The sequence below is a fragment of the Hippocampus zosterae genome, chromosome 5, assembly GCF_025434085.1.
Source record: "Hippocampus zosterae strain Florida chromosome 5, ASM2543408v3, whole genome shotgun sequence".
In the NCBI taxonomy this organism is placed as follows: Eukaryota; Metazoa; Chordata; class Actinopteri; order Syngnathiformes; family Syngnathidae; genus Hippocampus; species Hippocampus zosterae.
Genome location: NC_067455.1, coordinates 23,409,875 through 23,423,391, shown reverse-complemented (window position 1 = coordinate 23,423,391; position 13,517 = coordinate 23,409,875). Strand labels below are relative to the sequence as shown.

General features: G+C 41.4%; 1 protein-coding gene across 4 annotated transcripts in view; it reads right to left on the bottom strand.

Annotated features, from left to right (window-relative positions):
- Positions 1-943: 943 nt before the first annotated feature.
- mroh1 (maestro heat-like repeat family member 1) overlaps positions 944-13,517 on the bottom strand; it is a 38,364-nt gene continuing 25,790 nt past the window's right edge. For 3 of the 4 annotated variants that reach the window (XM_052064587.1, XM_052064589.1, XM_052064588.1), the window contains 18 exons: positions 13,255-13,359; positions 13,026-13,161; positions 10,162-10,274; positions 9,841-9,993; positions 9,682-9,738; positions 9,456-9,553; positions 9,132-9,297; positions 8,869-9,038; positions 8,623-8,760; positions 7,661-7,775; positions 7,387-7,533; positions 7,241-7,307; positions 4,765-4,886; positions 4,533-4,682; positions 4,305-4,439; positions 3,870-3,972; positions 3,690-3,755; positions 944-2,567 (listed from right to left, as the gene is read on the bottom strand). In XM_052064587.1, coding sequence (XP_051920547.1) covers positions 2,491-2,567; positions 3,690-3,755; positions 3,870-3,972; positions 4,305-4,439; positions 4,533-4,682; positions 4,765-4,886; positions 7,241-7,307; positions 7,387-7,533; positions 7,661-7,775; positions 8,623-8,760; positions 8,869-9,038; positions 9,132-9,297; positions 9,456-9,553; positions 9,682-9,738; positions 9,841-9,993; positions 10,162-10,274; positions 13,026-13,161; positions 13,255-13,359 — 2,118 coding nt within the window. In that variant the 3' untranslated portion in view covers positions 944-2,490. Of the gene's footprint in view, positions 2,568-3,689; positions 3,756-3,869; positions 3,973-4,304; positions 4,440-4,532; positions 4,683-4,764; positions 4,887-7,240; positions 7,308-7,386; positions 7,565-7,660; positions 7,776-8,622; positions 8,761-8,868; positions 9,039-9,131; positions 9,298-9,455; positions 9,554-9,681; positions 9,739-9,840; positions 9,994-10,161; positions 10,275-13,025; positions 13,162-13,254; positions 13,360-13,517 lie in introns of those variants that run through there. The other variant, XR_007962302.1, reaches the window with a different exon arrangement.

Below are 13,517 nucleotides of genomic sequence, written 5' to 3'. Positions count from 1 at the left end.
GTCTGTCTTGTTCGCGTGCTGCTCAGGGTGCTGCTATGCGTCTCTTCTCTAACCCCTCCCCCTTCTCTAAACTGCAGCGCGCGCGTGTGTGTGTGTGTGTGTGTAACCCTCCCCTTCCGGCTCAATGAGGATCCGGCTCCCAATGAGGTGGGAGCCGACTCCCATCGTTCACTTCAAAGTGAACGTGTCGTTCGCGAACGACACATCACGTCGTGATCATCTGCAGACAGCGACGAACAAGCGGGCGTGTCATAACTAATTGACACGTTGAGTCGGGTATGTTTTAACCTCCATGGCAGAGGCTCCGTGGAACCCCTGAGACCGATTCAGCGATCCCCGGGGCCTAGGGTTCGATCGAAACCAGGTTAAGAACCTCGGTGCAAGAGTTTTAGGATGGTGAGACTTACACTTGCACATAGTACTGTATACAGCTTATATATAGAGCAGGTGTCACCAACATTTTTGAGGGTGAGAGCAACTTCATGTGTACCGATTGTGTGAAGGGCTACCAAATTGATACACGTCTGAAATAACATATTTGTCCAAAATACCTTCAATAATATGAGGATGTGTTATTTTTAATACTTGATGATTTAAATTGTCAGACTTTGATCGTGTTTCGAAATGTCTCACAGTACTGCCAATGTTTGCATTTTTAAATCATAATTTCTACTAGCAAATCACAATGTCCAGGCACTGGCGGGCTACTCAAGTGGTCTTCACGGGCTACCTGGTGCCCGCGGGCACCATGTTGGTGACCACTGATATAGAGTATAGCAATACTCTAGCTTTTTGGCACTCCCATATGGATCTCGATAAAATTGCACATAAATCGAAGATGCCGAGTGCCATTTGGAGGTGTTAATTTGCTTTAACAAGCGTCGAAAAGTAAATTAATTTCCTGCATATAAAATGTTTCTGAAAAAATTATAGTCAAACTTACTTTATGCATCTCTTTATTTGTCCATTTATACAACGTCTTCACACTTTTCGCTGTGGTACAGGACAAGTGACGACCCCCCCGCCCCCCCACCCCCGCGCGTAAACGAGCCATTCGCAACAAGACATGTGAGACACACACAGAATGGTTCCCGATACAATGCGGAATGTACTAAATGCACATTATATAGTAAACATAAAAAGCCGTATAAGTATAATTTATAAATTACAAAACAATAAAGACTCATTCTAATCACATTAACACAGAAAGTGCTTGAAGTTAATTATATCGTCACCGTACATCCCATGACAATAAATACAGATTAAGGAACAGCCGCTTGCATCAACTTATCTACAATTGTACTACTGCGAGTTATGCTTTAATGTGGAGGGCTAACCTCAGTTGACTAAGTAGCTGACCATAGGATAGGAATGTAAAAATGGAACTCATTTATTGTTGGCATATGTATTTTTTAAAGGTAAAACTGCAGATGTTCAAGTGCTACAGAAAAAAGAAAGAGGAGGAAATCACTCCTCTTCTAAAATTCTCTCCCGATCCCACCTGTTGATCGATCAAATATTCACAAGGCTGAGATAAAACGTGTGAGCGCAGTCGCATGGGAAAAAGAAAACGCACAATTTGTTGTGACGTTGATAACAGAAACGGTCTCAAAAAGGCATTTTTGCGCAAATGAATCTGGTTTGTTCTCAAATTAAAGGGTCAATAGTGCATCTACTTCCTCTATGACGTGTGACATTTTATTGCGCTGCAGGACCAATTCTCAAATGGCCCTTACGTTACAGTGGGTGATGGCATGCACTCGAGGAATAAAACGTGATGAGATCATTTAAAACCAACAAACGGCTCAGTGAGGTTCATTCAGAACATGATGGCTTAAGACTTTGATAGAGGAAATTGCTCGTTTCTTATAAGGGCAAAGACACAGCTGAAATATGTGATGGTCCCAATCGGCCAGGTTGACACATTCGCATGTAAAAAGTCCAGTAGCTGTAACCAGATGGCTACAGAAAAAAACAAGAAAACAAGAAATCACCAAACAACTAAATATAAAGGTGAATTGCAGACTTGTACTAGTGAAATATTTAAAATAAACACCCACACCAAGACACATGTAAAAGTCTACTTTTGTATTTAGAAATACGAGTCATCCAGATATTTAAAGAAACTATGTTTATTCTTATAAACATGATTCTCTCTATGTATAGTAAAAAAATGGCATGTGTGTGGCAGGTATACAATATGACACTGCCATACCTCTGATACAAACTACTGTCTTTGGTTGCTAAAATAGAAATGGACACTTTCTATGTACTATAAGTGAAGTGTGAAAACACGGTCAATAAAGCTACGTGTGCAGGAGGGTGTCAACATGAACGTGGTGTCGCCTGTATACGGTCATTAATGGCTTGCAGATTGCGGTTTTGCTCCATATATACACACACAGGAATACAGCCATGACCAATTCAAAAACATTGGACTCCATGTTGACGGCCACTTTCCAGCAACTTAATGACATGCGGATGTTTACGTCAGTGGAAATGTCCCATGGCCTCTGCAGCCTTCACTCTTACCACAGGGTCGGGATCTTGGAGCAGCATCACAAGGCCTGAGGATGAATATACACAAACACATTCACATTAAAGATAAATACTTAAGTACAGTGAAGCACCACTAGATCGCGTTTCATCTTTTGCGCCCTATATATATACACTGTATTGTGGATTTTTAAGGACCGGTAATCGTTTTTAATGGGCTCTTCCAGTGTACACAGGTGAATCAAAATTCAGTGTTGCGTCTCAACATGCCGGACAGCATGGAGCTCAACTGGATATACATTAGATGCAGCGTAATCAAGAGCAAGTAGGAGGCAGAGAAGTGCCCCTACTAAAGTTTTTGAATGCAATGTCTTCATAAACAACAGGCAGTCATTCATTGATGATCACACAGCCCTTTTTTTGCAAATCCTTTATCATAAGCAAAACGGTTATTACACGCACTTCAAAGACCTTGTTTTCCCAAAGAACGCTGGGCGACACTGGCATGAAATTCTTTCGCTGTGCGAGAACAAAACTGTATCATTCAACAAGCGCTTGCCTGAATGTGAACAGTACATCGCACCGAGGCATTTCGCCGAATAACTTCATAACAACGGCTAAGAGCAGTTAATGAGACAATCAACAATGCAGTACGTTGGCTGACTGGCAACTCGGCATTCTGTAAATGTCATCACTTGCCGGAGATTGCTTAACAAAAGCATTTTCATTGCCTGGCGCAGTGCCTATGGGTGAAACTATAAACCTGGGTGGTTTGCTTGAAATAGTTTCAACATTACAACAAGTATTACTCAAAAGATGGTTGGCCAAGTTTACTTCACACTTGACCTTTAAGTATAGATCTGGTTGAATATTTTTGAAACAATTTCTTATTTTCATTTTTCCGAGGAGTATTATGATACAATGGTCTGTCATTTCTTGATGGTGAGAGGGTGAGGAAAAGTGTTCAGGGATACTTTGTTTTGGGTCTAAATGTGTTTTAAGCTTCCCTCAAAACCCTCAAAAAATTACAGTCTCTCCCCTCTCTCTCCCCTCTCACTCCCCTCTCTCTCCCCTCTCTCTCCCCTCTCTCTCCCCTCTCTCCCCTCTCTTCCCCCCCCCCGGTAGGTCTGGACTGTATTCCCACATAATAACAAGTACTGTGTTCTATTGAAAATATGTGACAGCTGCTTCACCTTTTGTGATGGTGCCCATGTTGAGGTGGGCATAATGCTCCTCTGGAAGGTTCCCCAGCAAAAACCCTGAGAAACACACACAGACATATTAGCAGCTCGGAACAAATTAGCATAAAAACACAAGAGCTTGATTTAAAGAATGTTGATGAGCAATCGGCGACTGAACTACTGCATCCAGACCTATGAAGATTGCGGCTCCTGCTCGGACTTCGGACCAGTTGCTCTTGAAGAACTGGAGAACGGAAATGTGGTAGAAATTCAGCATGCCCGGGAAGTCTTGGATCTGCAAAAACACCAAACATATTCTCATGATAAGAGAGATTTCTACATTGATTGTGAGCAATACTCACAAACCAAATATGGACGACCATTCTGAAAACATCCATCATTTTATTTTGCGCCAACCACATTCAGGTCACAGGTGAGCTGGAGCCTAATCCTTGCTGACTTTGGGCGAAATGCGGGCTTCCCCCTACTGGGACTGGTCGCCAGTCGGTCCAAGGACACACACACAGCACAAGTTCACTGCTGCCCTATTCTGAAAAATCTGCCCATGTCCTTTGTATAGCCTGTATTCATGAGGACGTTAAGATTTTGTCTGTCAGTCTGTCTCACCAAATACTTGGTGAGATCGTTGATGAACTCCCCATAGTGCAAGCTCTTGTCCTCGTGGAGGTGGTTCTGAAACATGGCTGTGATCTGCTCCGAACCCACCATTGGAGCGCACACACGCATCGCATACTTACATGCCTGGAAACAAATGAAAGCACGTTCGTAGAACAAACAATTGTTCCGTGGGTACCGTGCCACAAGTTGATGCAAATGGGGCAGCGCGTTTTCTACCTTGACCACATGTGGGTTTGGATCAACCAGGTGTAAAAGCAGGCTGACCAATACGTTGTGTATCTGGTCCTTGAACACTGGCTCGCCAGAACCAAACTTGGACAGTTTCCCCATAAGGTGAATAGAAGCACAGCGAATCTCGTCATTCTCCTGGGAGCGCACAAACACAGTCTAGCATGTCTCTCATCTCAGACTATCGCTGATCTGCAAAAAAGATCAACTTTCAACTTACACTCTCTAAAAATGGTTTGATCTTCATGAAAATGTAAACCACCAGTAGGTGGACATTCTTCTTATCCAGGTAGAGAAGAACTTTTGATAGACCGGACATTGCCTCAAGAGTAATCAGTTTGCCTGCACAAAAGATCAGACACAAAACAAAAACAAAAATCAAACAGTGGCATCTAGTCCAGGTACAGTGGATGAATTGCTATTTTAATCAACCGAGAAATAAAATATGGCTCGGTTGCGGAGTAAAAGCGATCTGGGCGCCATCCGAACCGATTGGCAAATCAACAAATTACACTTGGTTGCAGTTCGGAGATTCACAATTGAACACGTTCCAAAAACATGACACAAAAACTCTTGCATCTCACACTCTATTTTGGCATTTACCGGTTTATGACCACATGCCATGTGTGGCACGCGTTTTGTGTTACGCTAGCTCAGGAAAGAGAAACTCGCAGATCGCAAACCGCGTGCACCCCGCCCCGACCACACTGAGTGACCCTTGATTCAGGAAAAAAAATAATAGTAGTAAATTATAAAGACACACACAGTATTCCCTCACCAATTTGTGTTTCCAGTTTTGCAGCTTCAGTGTTAAAAAAAAGTAGCCTTCTCGGCGGCCATATTGCGGTTATGCTAGTTATGTCCCGATTACGTTTTTTTTCATCACATAGCCAGAATCTGAGTCTTTGGTTATAAGTAGACCTGTCAAACGATTAAAATATTTAATTGATTAAAAAATTTAATTGATTAAAAATGCAACTGTCATAATTAACTCAATTGTGATTACTCACACTTTTTTTTTAATAGTTTCTGAATTTCCTTTTATATTTTGTTTGTCCGATTTTTTCCCGTTTTAATGCTCTCATCAACATGGAATCATGGATCAGTTTCCTATGTGCAAAATGCAAATATTTACTGAAACAATTTAGATTTTCAATTTTACATGAACATTTCTCACTTGGAGCAGTTATTCACACATAATCTCTCACACAATATTACTGCCCATCAACAAGAGTGAAAAAATATTTTGTCACACAACAACTCCTTTAACAGCTCTTTTTATGGAATCAAAAGCAATATAAAATTATAAAGTGCACATCAAAGGTAAACTAGTACTCAGCCTATAGTGGATTTAAACCATGGTTGCATACTTTGTTTTTCTCAAGTTTGCTTTGAACACAGCATTCAGGCTATGTTGATTCTCTTGGTCCTTCTTGCATGGAAGTGTATCTATGGTTATGTGTCGACATCATTTCGGATGACTACACTTGGTTCGAGGCACAACACTGGAGACTTTTTCTTATTTTCAGCCTGGTCAATGTTGAAGGGCTTGCATGCAGTAGCTATACATTTAGATATGGCTTCAGCAAATTTGTTCTTCATCGTGTTATCCATTTTCTTCGCTTTGAAATGATCCATAGCTGTCTGTCTTAGACGAGGGGGCGGAGTACTCACATCAGCTGTGTGCTTGGCCATTAAGTGGTATTTCAGAGTCGACGTGCTATGATGATAGCTCAGTTTACGACTGCAAAACATACAGGTGTCCTTGGTCTTGTCAGTGGAACTATCTGGCAACTTTTTAAAAGTAAACTGTCCATTAATACATTCTGTCAGTATCCGTTTTCGGTGTCTCGCGCTGCCGTGGCCGGCAAAACAGACATGGGTGTGGACCTGCGCAGCACGCTTGTTTTTTTCCCCGGTTTACTTCTAGAGCAACGTAACATCCGCTGTGACGCGTCGCTGCATTAATCTCGCGATAAAAATTTTAATCACGTTAAAATCGATTTAAATTAATGCCGATAATAACGCGCTAAACTGACAGCTCTCGTTATAAGTATCTGCCGACACCAAGTCCTGATCCGATAATTAGGCAATGCATTATGAAAAAAAAGTGTGCATCAGATTAAAAAAAAAACAGCAATGTGCAAACAGGAATGTATATACTGTACATCAATTTGTATTTCAATATCGTTAGACACAGTATTCATATTACATGGACCATTCCACCAAATCAATGCCAATTATTTATTGTAACACTCTCGAAATAAACCCAACCCAAAGTTCGATGTTTACCTTTCTTTTCTAAGCACTAAATTTGATGATACATATGTTGAGCAACTCAAAATATGCATTTGTCCATCTCAGGCTTGTCTTTTTTTTCATGTCATTGTTTTTCTACCAGAACGCTTTGTGGAATTTTAGCATTTAAATGATCAAATGCAGGAACTATCGCCATGGCATTTATGCAAATTGAATGTTCCCGTTAAAACTAAGACACATGAACGTGGAGGACGCTTTATAAAAATGACTGATGCGCACGTACACCACTTATGTGGCTACAAAGATGAATGCATGGATTTTTATTGCTTTATGAAAAGTAACCAAGACCGAGATGAGAGAGAGATTAACTGTCTCAGACCAGAGAACACGAAATACCCGTAACATACTGCAGTGCAGTTGTCCAATCTGACAATTACCTGGGTCATCTTTTTCCTCCATGCCTGAACTCATGGCTGCAAGAAGTTCTTTGGCATACTTGTTCACCTGCAGAGAAGAAGGCAATGAATCGTGAACTTGCTTCAGTTTTACCAGCGTTCACACTTGCGTTTACATGCACATGTACCTTTTCAGGCGATCCGACAGCGATGTTTCCGAGACCCCGCACGGCCAACATGCGGACCGTGCAGCATGGATCCGATATCCTTTCCATCATGTTATTCATTAACACGTCAATAAACATCAACTCCGTAGCCACGTGATGGTTCAGGAGCTACCAAGAAAGAGTCATTCGTTTCAGTATACTATAAAGAAAACCAAAAAAATAAAAAGATTTTGTGAATACGAAAAGATTTCACATGAAAAATGCATAGCATGTGGTTTTACTCGCTCGCTGTCACCTCAGAGAAGAAAGCTGTGACAGTGATACGCTGACACTCATAAATGTTGTTCAAGGTAGGGCATAAACACTCGACAATGGCAGGCAACCTGGGACCGGCATGTTTCGCCATTGCTCTGTTGATGAGAGAAATTGATCTGAATTGAGACCTTCATGGGCAGAGGGAGGTATCGGGGAATGGAAAACGGTGAAGAGAACCTAATTCTTGAGACAACAAGCGGTACCAATTGTCATTTGTTCGGATTGATAACCGGAGGCTTCTACATTTCCTATCCCATTGTTCTGTTCAGAACTCATATTCTTGCAATTACTGGCAGCAATCGTACGAATAAATGTGGTCCAAGTAGCAGTAGTACAAACCCAAATTCAAATTAAGAACTTGTGGAAGGAAGTTGAATACAAAGATGGGCGTCTGTTTTCAATGGAATGAACTCCAAAGACAATACATTTCCTATTGAAACTGATAAAAACTTTTTTTGGGGTGCAAATATAATCATTTGAGATACCTGCAATATGTTCCAAAAAAGACGGGACAGGGGTATGTTTAACAGTGCAATTTCACCTCTTTTAACAACACCCAATAAGCATTAGAGAAGTGAGGACACCAATTGTTGAAACTTAGCTCATGCTCTTTCTGATTCTTGAATAACATACAACTTCATTTGATCAACAATCTGGGGCGTGGGTCGGCAATACGCGGCTCCAGAGCCGCATGCAGCTCTTTAGCGACATCTAGAGGCTCCTTGGAGCTTTATAAAAAATGTTTGAAAATGGACAAGTATTTTGATAGCAGGCTAATATAGCTCAAATAGATATAGAGCTATATATCCTTTTCAAGGATTGCTCATGTGGGATTCTAATGGGTGGTTCTCAACCTGCTTACGATAAATCCCAATTCGCTCTGAATCAATTGTCAATATTGACCTGTAAGAAAAAAGATAATATAAAGTGTAGTGCGTTTACCTTGCCAGTAGCGTTACTCCAGTGATGTGCGTCTTCTCTTCCCTCATTGCGTCCCAAGCTTTATTCTCTTCGAGTCTTTTTAACACCTCATCTAACTGAGCTCTCGCTACCAAGATTCTCAGCGCATCAGCCGCAACTCTGTACAAACAGACAAGACAAAATTATGCGTCACGATAATCTGCTTCACATAGGTGGCGCAAACACACACACACACACACACACACACACAAATGTAATGCTAATAACCCTGCAACGTGGACGGAGGCCGTGCGTTTGGTGGCGTTATCCTTTGGTGCAGACACACCAACACTAGCTGCCAGTCTGACAATGAGACAGGAGAAGAGCTGAGAAAACTTGCTTAGCGCTGGCTCCTGGCTCTGGCCATTTAATAACAATTCCTTGAGGCCACATGTCATCTGGGGAAAAGAAAAAAAAAATCAAATCCCACATTTGTGACAATCATGCACTGCAATACCGTGATGGCAGCATGAAATGTGTTTGTCACTTACAGCAAGTGGCTTATTTGTAGCCACCTTAGTTGTTCCTCCTCTGATCAGTGACTCTTTCTTGTCCACGTAGGGCGCCAAGACAGAAAGTTTCTCCATCACTATCTCTATGATTTGACTGGCCACCATGGGGTCTGCTCCCAAAGCCATCCACATCTCACTGGTCCAGCTGAAAAGATAAGAACTAGAACTATAAAAAAAACCTAATTGATATAGACAGTCTGCGGGGCAAAGGGCTGCCAAGTATTTGCATGAATTCTTTCATGGCACTCAAGTGTGTAGTGAACATATATTTTTAAAAAAAAGTATAATTTGTTGTATAACTACCTGTCATACGGTAGAGGTTGGTTAACTAGCGTATTGACAACAGTCTGGAGATGTTGAGAGGCCATGATTAGCACCGTCTGCCCAACTGCCACTCTCACCTAAATGCATATACAAGTTATTTGAATGCATAAGACAATTGTGCATTGTTTTTGGTTACCATTTGAAATGTGAATACCAAATATTGCCCAATAAATGCTTAAAATGGCATGGTATTGCCAGAGCAAACCTGCTCCTCAGTGATGCTCTGCAGTCGTACATGAAGCACCTCCAGCATCTCTGGTACCTGGCGCAAATAAATTAAGACTGTATGAGACCACAACAATTTCAAACAAAAAGTACAGTGTGCAGCAATCAAAGGAAGGCTGGCTTTAAGCAGTTGCACGACCATCTCTTGCAGTGCCCCTCCTCTATTCTTCAGCAACGTGTTCAGGATGACAGAAGAAGCTCTGCAACAGTTTGTCTGACTGTCAACCAGACCCTCAAACAACATGAACACCAATGTGGTCATCTGCGGCTGAGGTAGACGCTTGCTCATCACCTGAAGTGCATTAGAAAATGGACAGTGATATCACATTGGTTACATTGACATGCAGTTTAATTAAATTGCGGACTCGGTGTAAAGCAACAGAGTACGAGAGCATTGCTGCTGAATGATAGATTAAAGCTCCATTCAATAGTTATTGACTGGATATGTTCTGAAACGTACCTTGGTGAGCTCAGAGCAAGACTTGTAGAGGATTGAATGGTCTGGGATTTCCAGTTGTGTTTTAAGGTGCAATAGACCTTCCACAGCGTCATCTTTATAGTCAAGAGCGAAACCTGAATTTGATATTCAGAAGGATAAATTAAATTAGATTAAAATGCCTTATATGTCATTATCTAGCAGATGGACACAAGCACACGAAAAAAGGGATGCAAGCACATGCATTTGAAGAAATCTTAAGACTGTACACCAGGGGTGCCCATTACATTGATCGCGATCGACCAGTAGATCAAGGACTGGTCCCAAGTCCATCCGAGGTGGAAAAAAAAATAAAAAAATTGTCTCTGTGCATGTTGGTAATACTGTATATTTTTTGTGTTAATGCACACTGCACCCTAATTATTCTATCAGGCTCACTTTCACAAAAAGTATTTTAAAAAGAAAGCAGGTCATCTTTAACCTACGGTGACATGTGACTGCATCAACGGAAGTTGTTAGCGCTCAGCAGTCTGCAGTTGCAGCTTGTGATCCGAGTTGTTGCGCTCTCTGTTATCGTTATCATTATTCTCATTCAGAGTTTGTTTTGTCGGGCAAAGAATGGGAATCCGGAGGGCTGAGAGAAGCATTTTAAAATGGTACGCGTGAGCTACGATCGTCAGCATTCTGCAAAAGTGCGTCGTGTGCCTCGGTGTCAGGCTATTGCTCATCATGGCATGCGCGTATACGTGCGTGCGTATGCGCGGTAATGGGTCGATTGCTGGAGGTTGGTTGATCGAAAAGTAGATCTTTGGTCAAAAACGTTTGGGCACCCTGCTGTACACTATAAATCATGTATGCTTTAGTCAGAACAGTTGGAAAAAGGCATGTTTTCAGTTCGAACATGCCTTTGCCTCAGTGCACAAAGCATTGTAAATCAGTAAAATCCATAGTTGGGTTAGTTACACAGGTTGTCATTTGTCAGTGCCTTAGTCCATCAGTGAGCTTTCATTGATATTTCAGGCTTGCCCAGTTGGTCCAAGTCAGCCAAATGGCGTCGAAAACGGACTTGCCGGTAACACATCACAAGCGGGTGCCGCATACCTGACACTCAGCCAAATTATAAATCAAGAAAACAGTGTTGTCTACCTTTCAGTCCCACAGAATACAATGTACCACATTGTTATCATTTCACAGATCACCAAGGTGTGTGTGTGAGTGCGTTTAATTTTTTCTTTATTTGCCTGCATGTCTGTGCTGCGCCTGCATAACGGACTGGGCCCATGTGGGTCGGCCTGAAATACTGATGGAAACTTAGACGATGGGTAAAAAAGAACCCTTTTTATCTGCGTTTTTCGCGAGCATTTTGTCAATGTATGTCAACCTGAAACTAATGAAAGGGGGCAGGGCGGATAATAAATAAATAAACCAGACAGCCAACACACTATACAAACCCAATTCCAACAAAGTTGGGATGTTGTGTTAAACAAATAAAAACTGAATACAATGATTATCACATGCTCAACCTATATTTAATTGAATACACTACTAAGACAAGATATGTCATGCTAAAATGGATAAACTGTTATTTTTAGCAAGCAATCATTAACTTTGAATTTTATGGGTGCAACACATGCTAAAAAAGCGAGGACCGGTGGCAAAAAAAGATAACACCTGTTTGGAACATCCCACAGGTAAAACAGGCTAATTGGGAACAGGTGGGTACCATGATTGGGTAAAAAAGGAGCTTGGTCATGCACAAGCAAAGATGGGGCAAGGTTCCCCTCTTAGTGAACAACTGTATGAGAAAATAGTTGAACAGTTTTAAGGACAATGTTCCTCAATGCACAATTGCGAGGAAATTTCATCAAAAGTTTCAGAGAAAACAATCGTGCGGCAAGGTGTAAAACCAACTTTGAATGTCCATTACTTCTGATCCTTCATCAAAACCCAACATCAATGTGTAAACCAATGTCAGTCAATACATTTTGACGCTACATCCCTAAGTGCAACTTAAATCTCTACTATGAAAAGCAAAAGCCACTTATCACCCAAAAATGCCGCTGGCTTCTCTGGGCCTGAGCCCATCCAAGATGGACTGATGCAAAGTGTTCTGTGGTCTCGAATATTATAGGGAAATTGGGGTGGTTGTGTCCTCCAGGCCAAAGAGGAAGAGAACATGTGGGCAGTTATGGACGCAAAGTTCAAAAGCCAGCATATATGATGGTATGGGACTGTGTTCATGACAATGCTAGGTACTTAACACAGCTGTGACAGTGACTAATGCTGAAAGGTACATAAAGGTTTGGAGAAACATGTTGCCATCCAAGCAACGATTTTTCATGGATGCCCCTGCTTATTTCAGCAAGACAGTCAAACTATATTCTGCACATGATACAACACCGTGGCTAAATAGTAAAAGAGTACATTGAGAATTAATACGGATACTAGCCTGACCTGCATGCTGTCCAGACCTGTCTCCCATGAAAACTATGTGGCTCATTATGAGGCATAAAATCAAATAGTTGAACAGCTGAACCTGTACATCAAGCAAGAATGGGAAAGAATTCCACCTCCAAAAGCTTCAACAATTTGTTTAATTAGTTCTCAAACATTTATTGAATGCTGTTAAAAGGTGATGGAACACATTAGTAAACAGGACTCTATCCCAGCTTTTTTTAACATGTTGCAGCCATAAAATTCTAAGTTCATGATTATTTGCTAAAAACAACAAAGCTCATCAGTTTGAACTTTAAGTATGATTTGCAAATAATTGTATCTTCTTTTTATCACAACATCCCAACTCCATTGGAATTGGGTTTCTATTACATAAATGAAAAGTTGAACAATGTTAATAAATGAAAAAATAATAATAAAAAATATCTCCTCACCTTCATAGCGTAGTTGGATGGTGAGCAGTATGTATACACAGTCAATGGCGGTGGTGCGGACAGCGAGGTGAGGGTCGGAGCAGCGTGGAGACAGACGTCCCAGGAGAGCTCCAAGGTTGTGGAAGGACATCATGTTCTAGACAAGGCAGCACATGAGAAAAGTCTCAAATAAATGTCTTGCAAAAGCAGTTGGGTCATGCAGTTAAGCGGCACCCGAGTCTGTGTTCACCTTTACTGTCATATTGTCCAAGTAGTGAGTCAGCATGTGAGCAGTGGCCAAGATAGCTCTCTCTCTCTCGTGGTCTAGTGTTGATGTCAGCCAGCATTCTATGTGCTGTGTAGGACGTGATAATGAGAGACAATAAAGCGCAATGGACGGAAACATGAAGGTTACCTATTCATTTTTAGGTTACAACAAGACAGAATACAAGTTAGGCTTTCAATTAAATGAACTTGAAACTTGCAAAAATGTGACAAAATCTTCCCGCCACA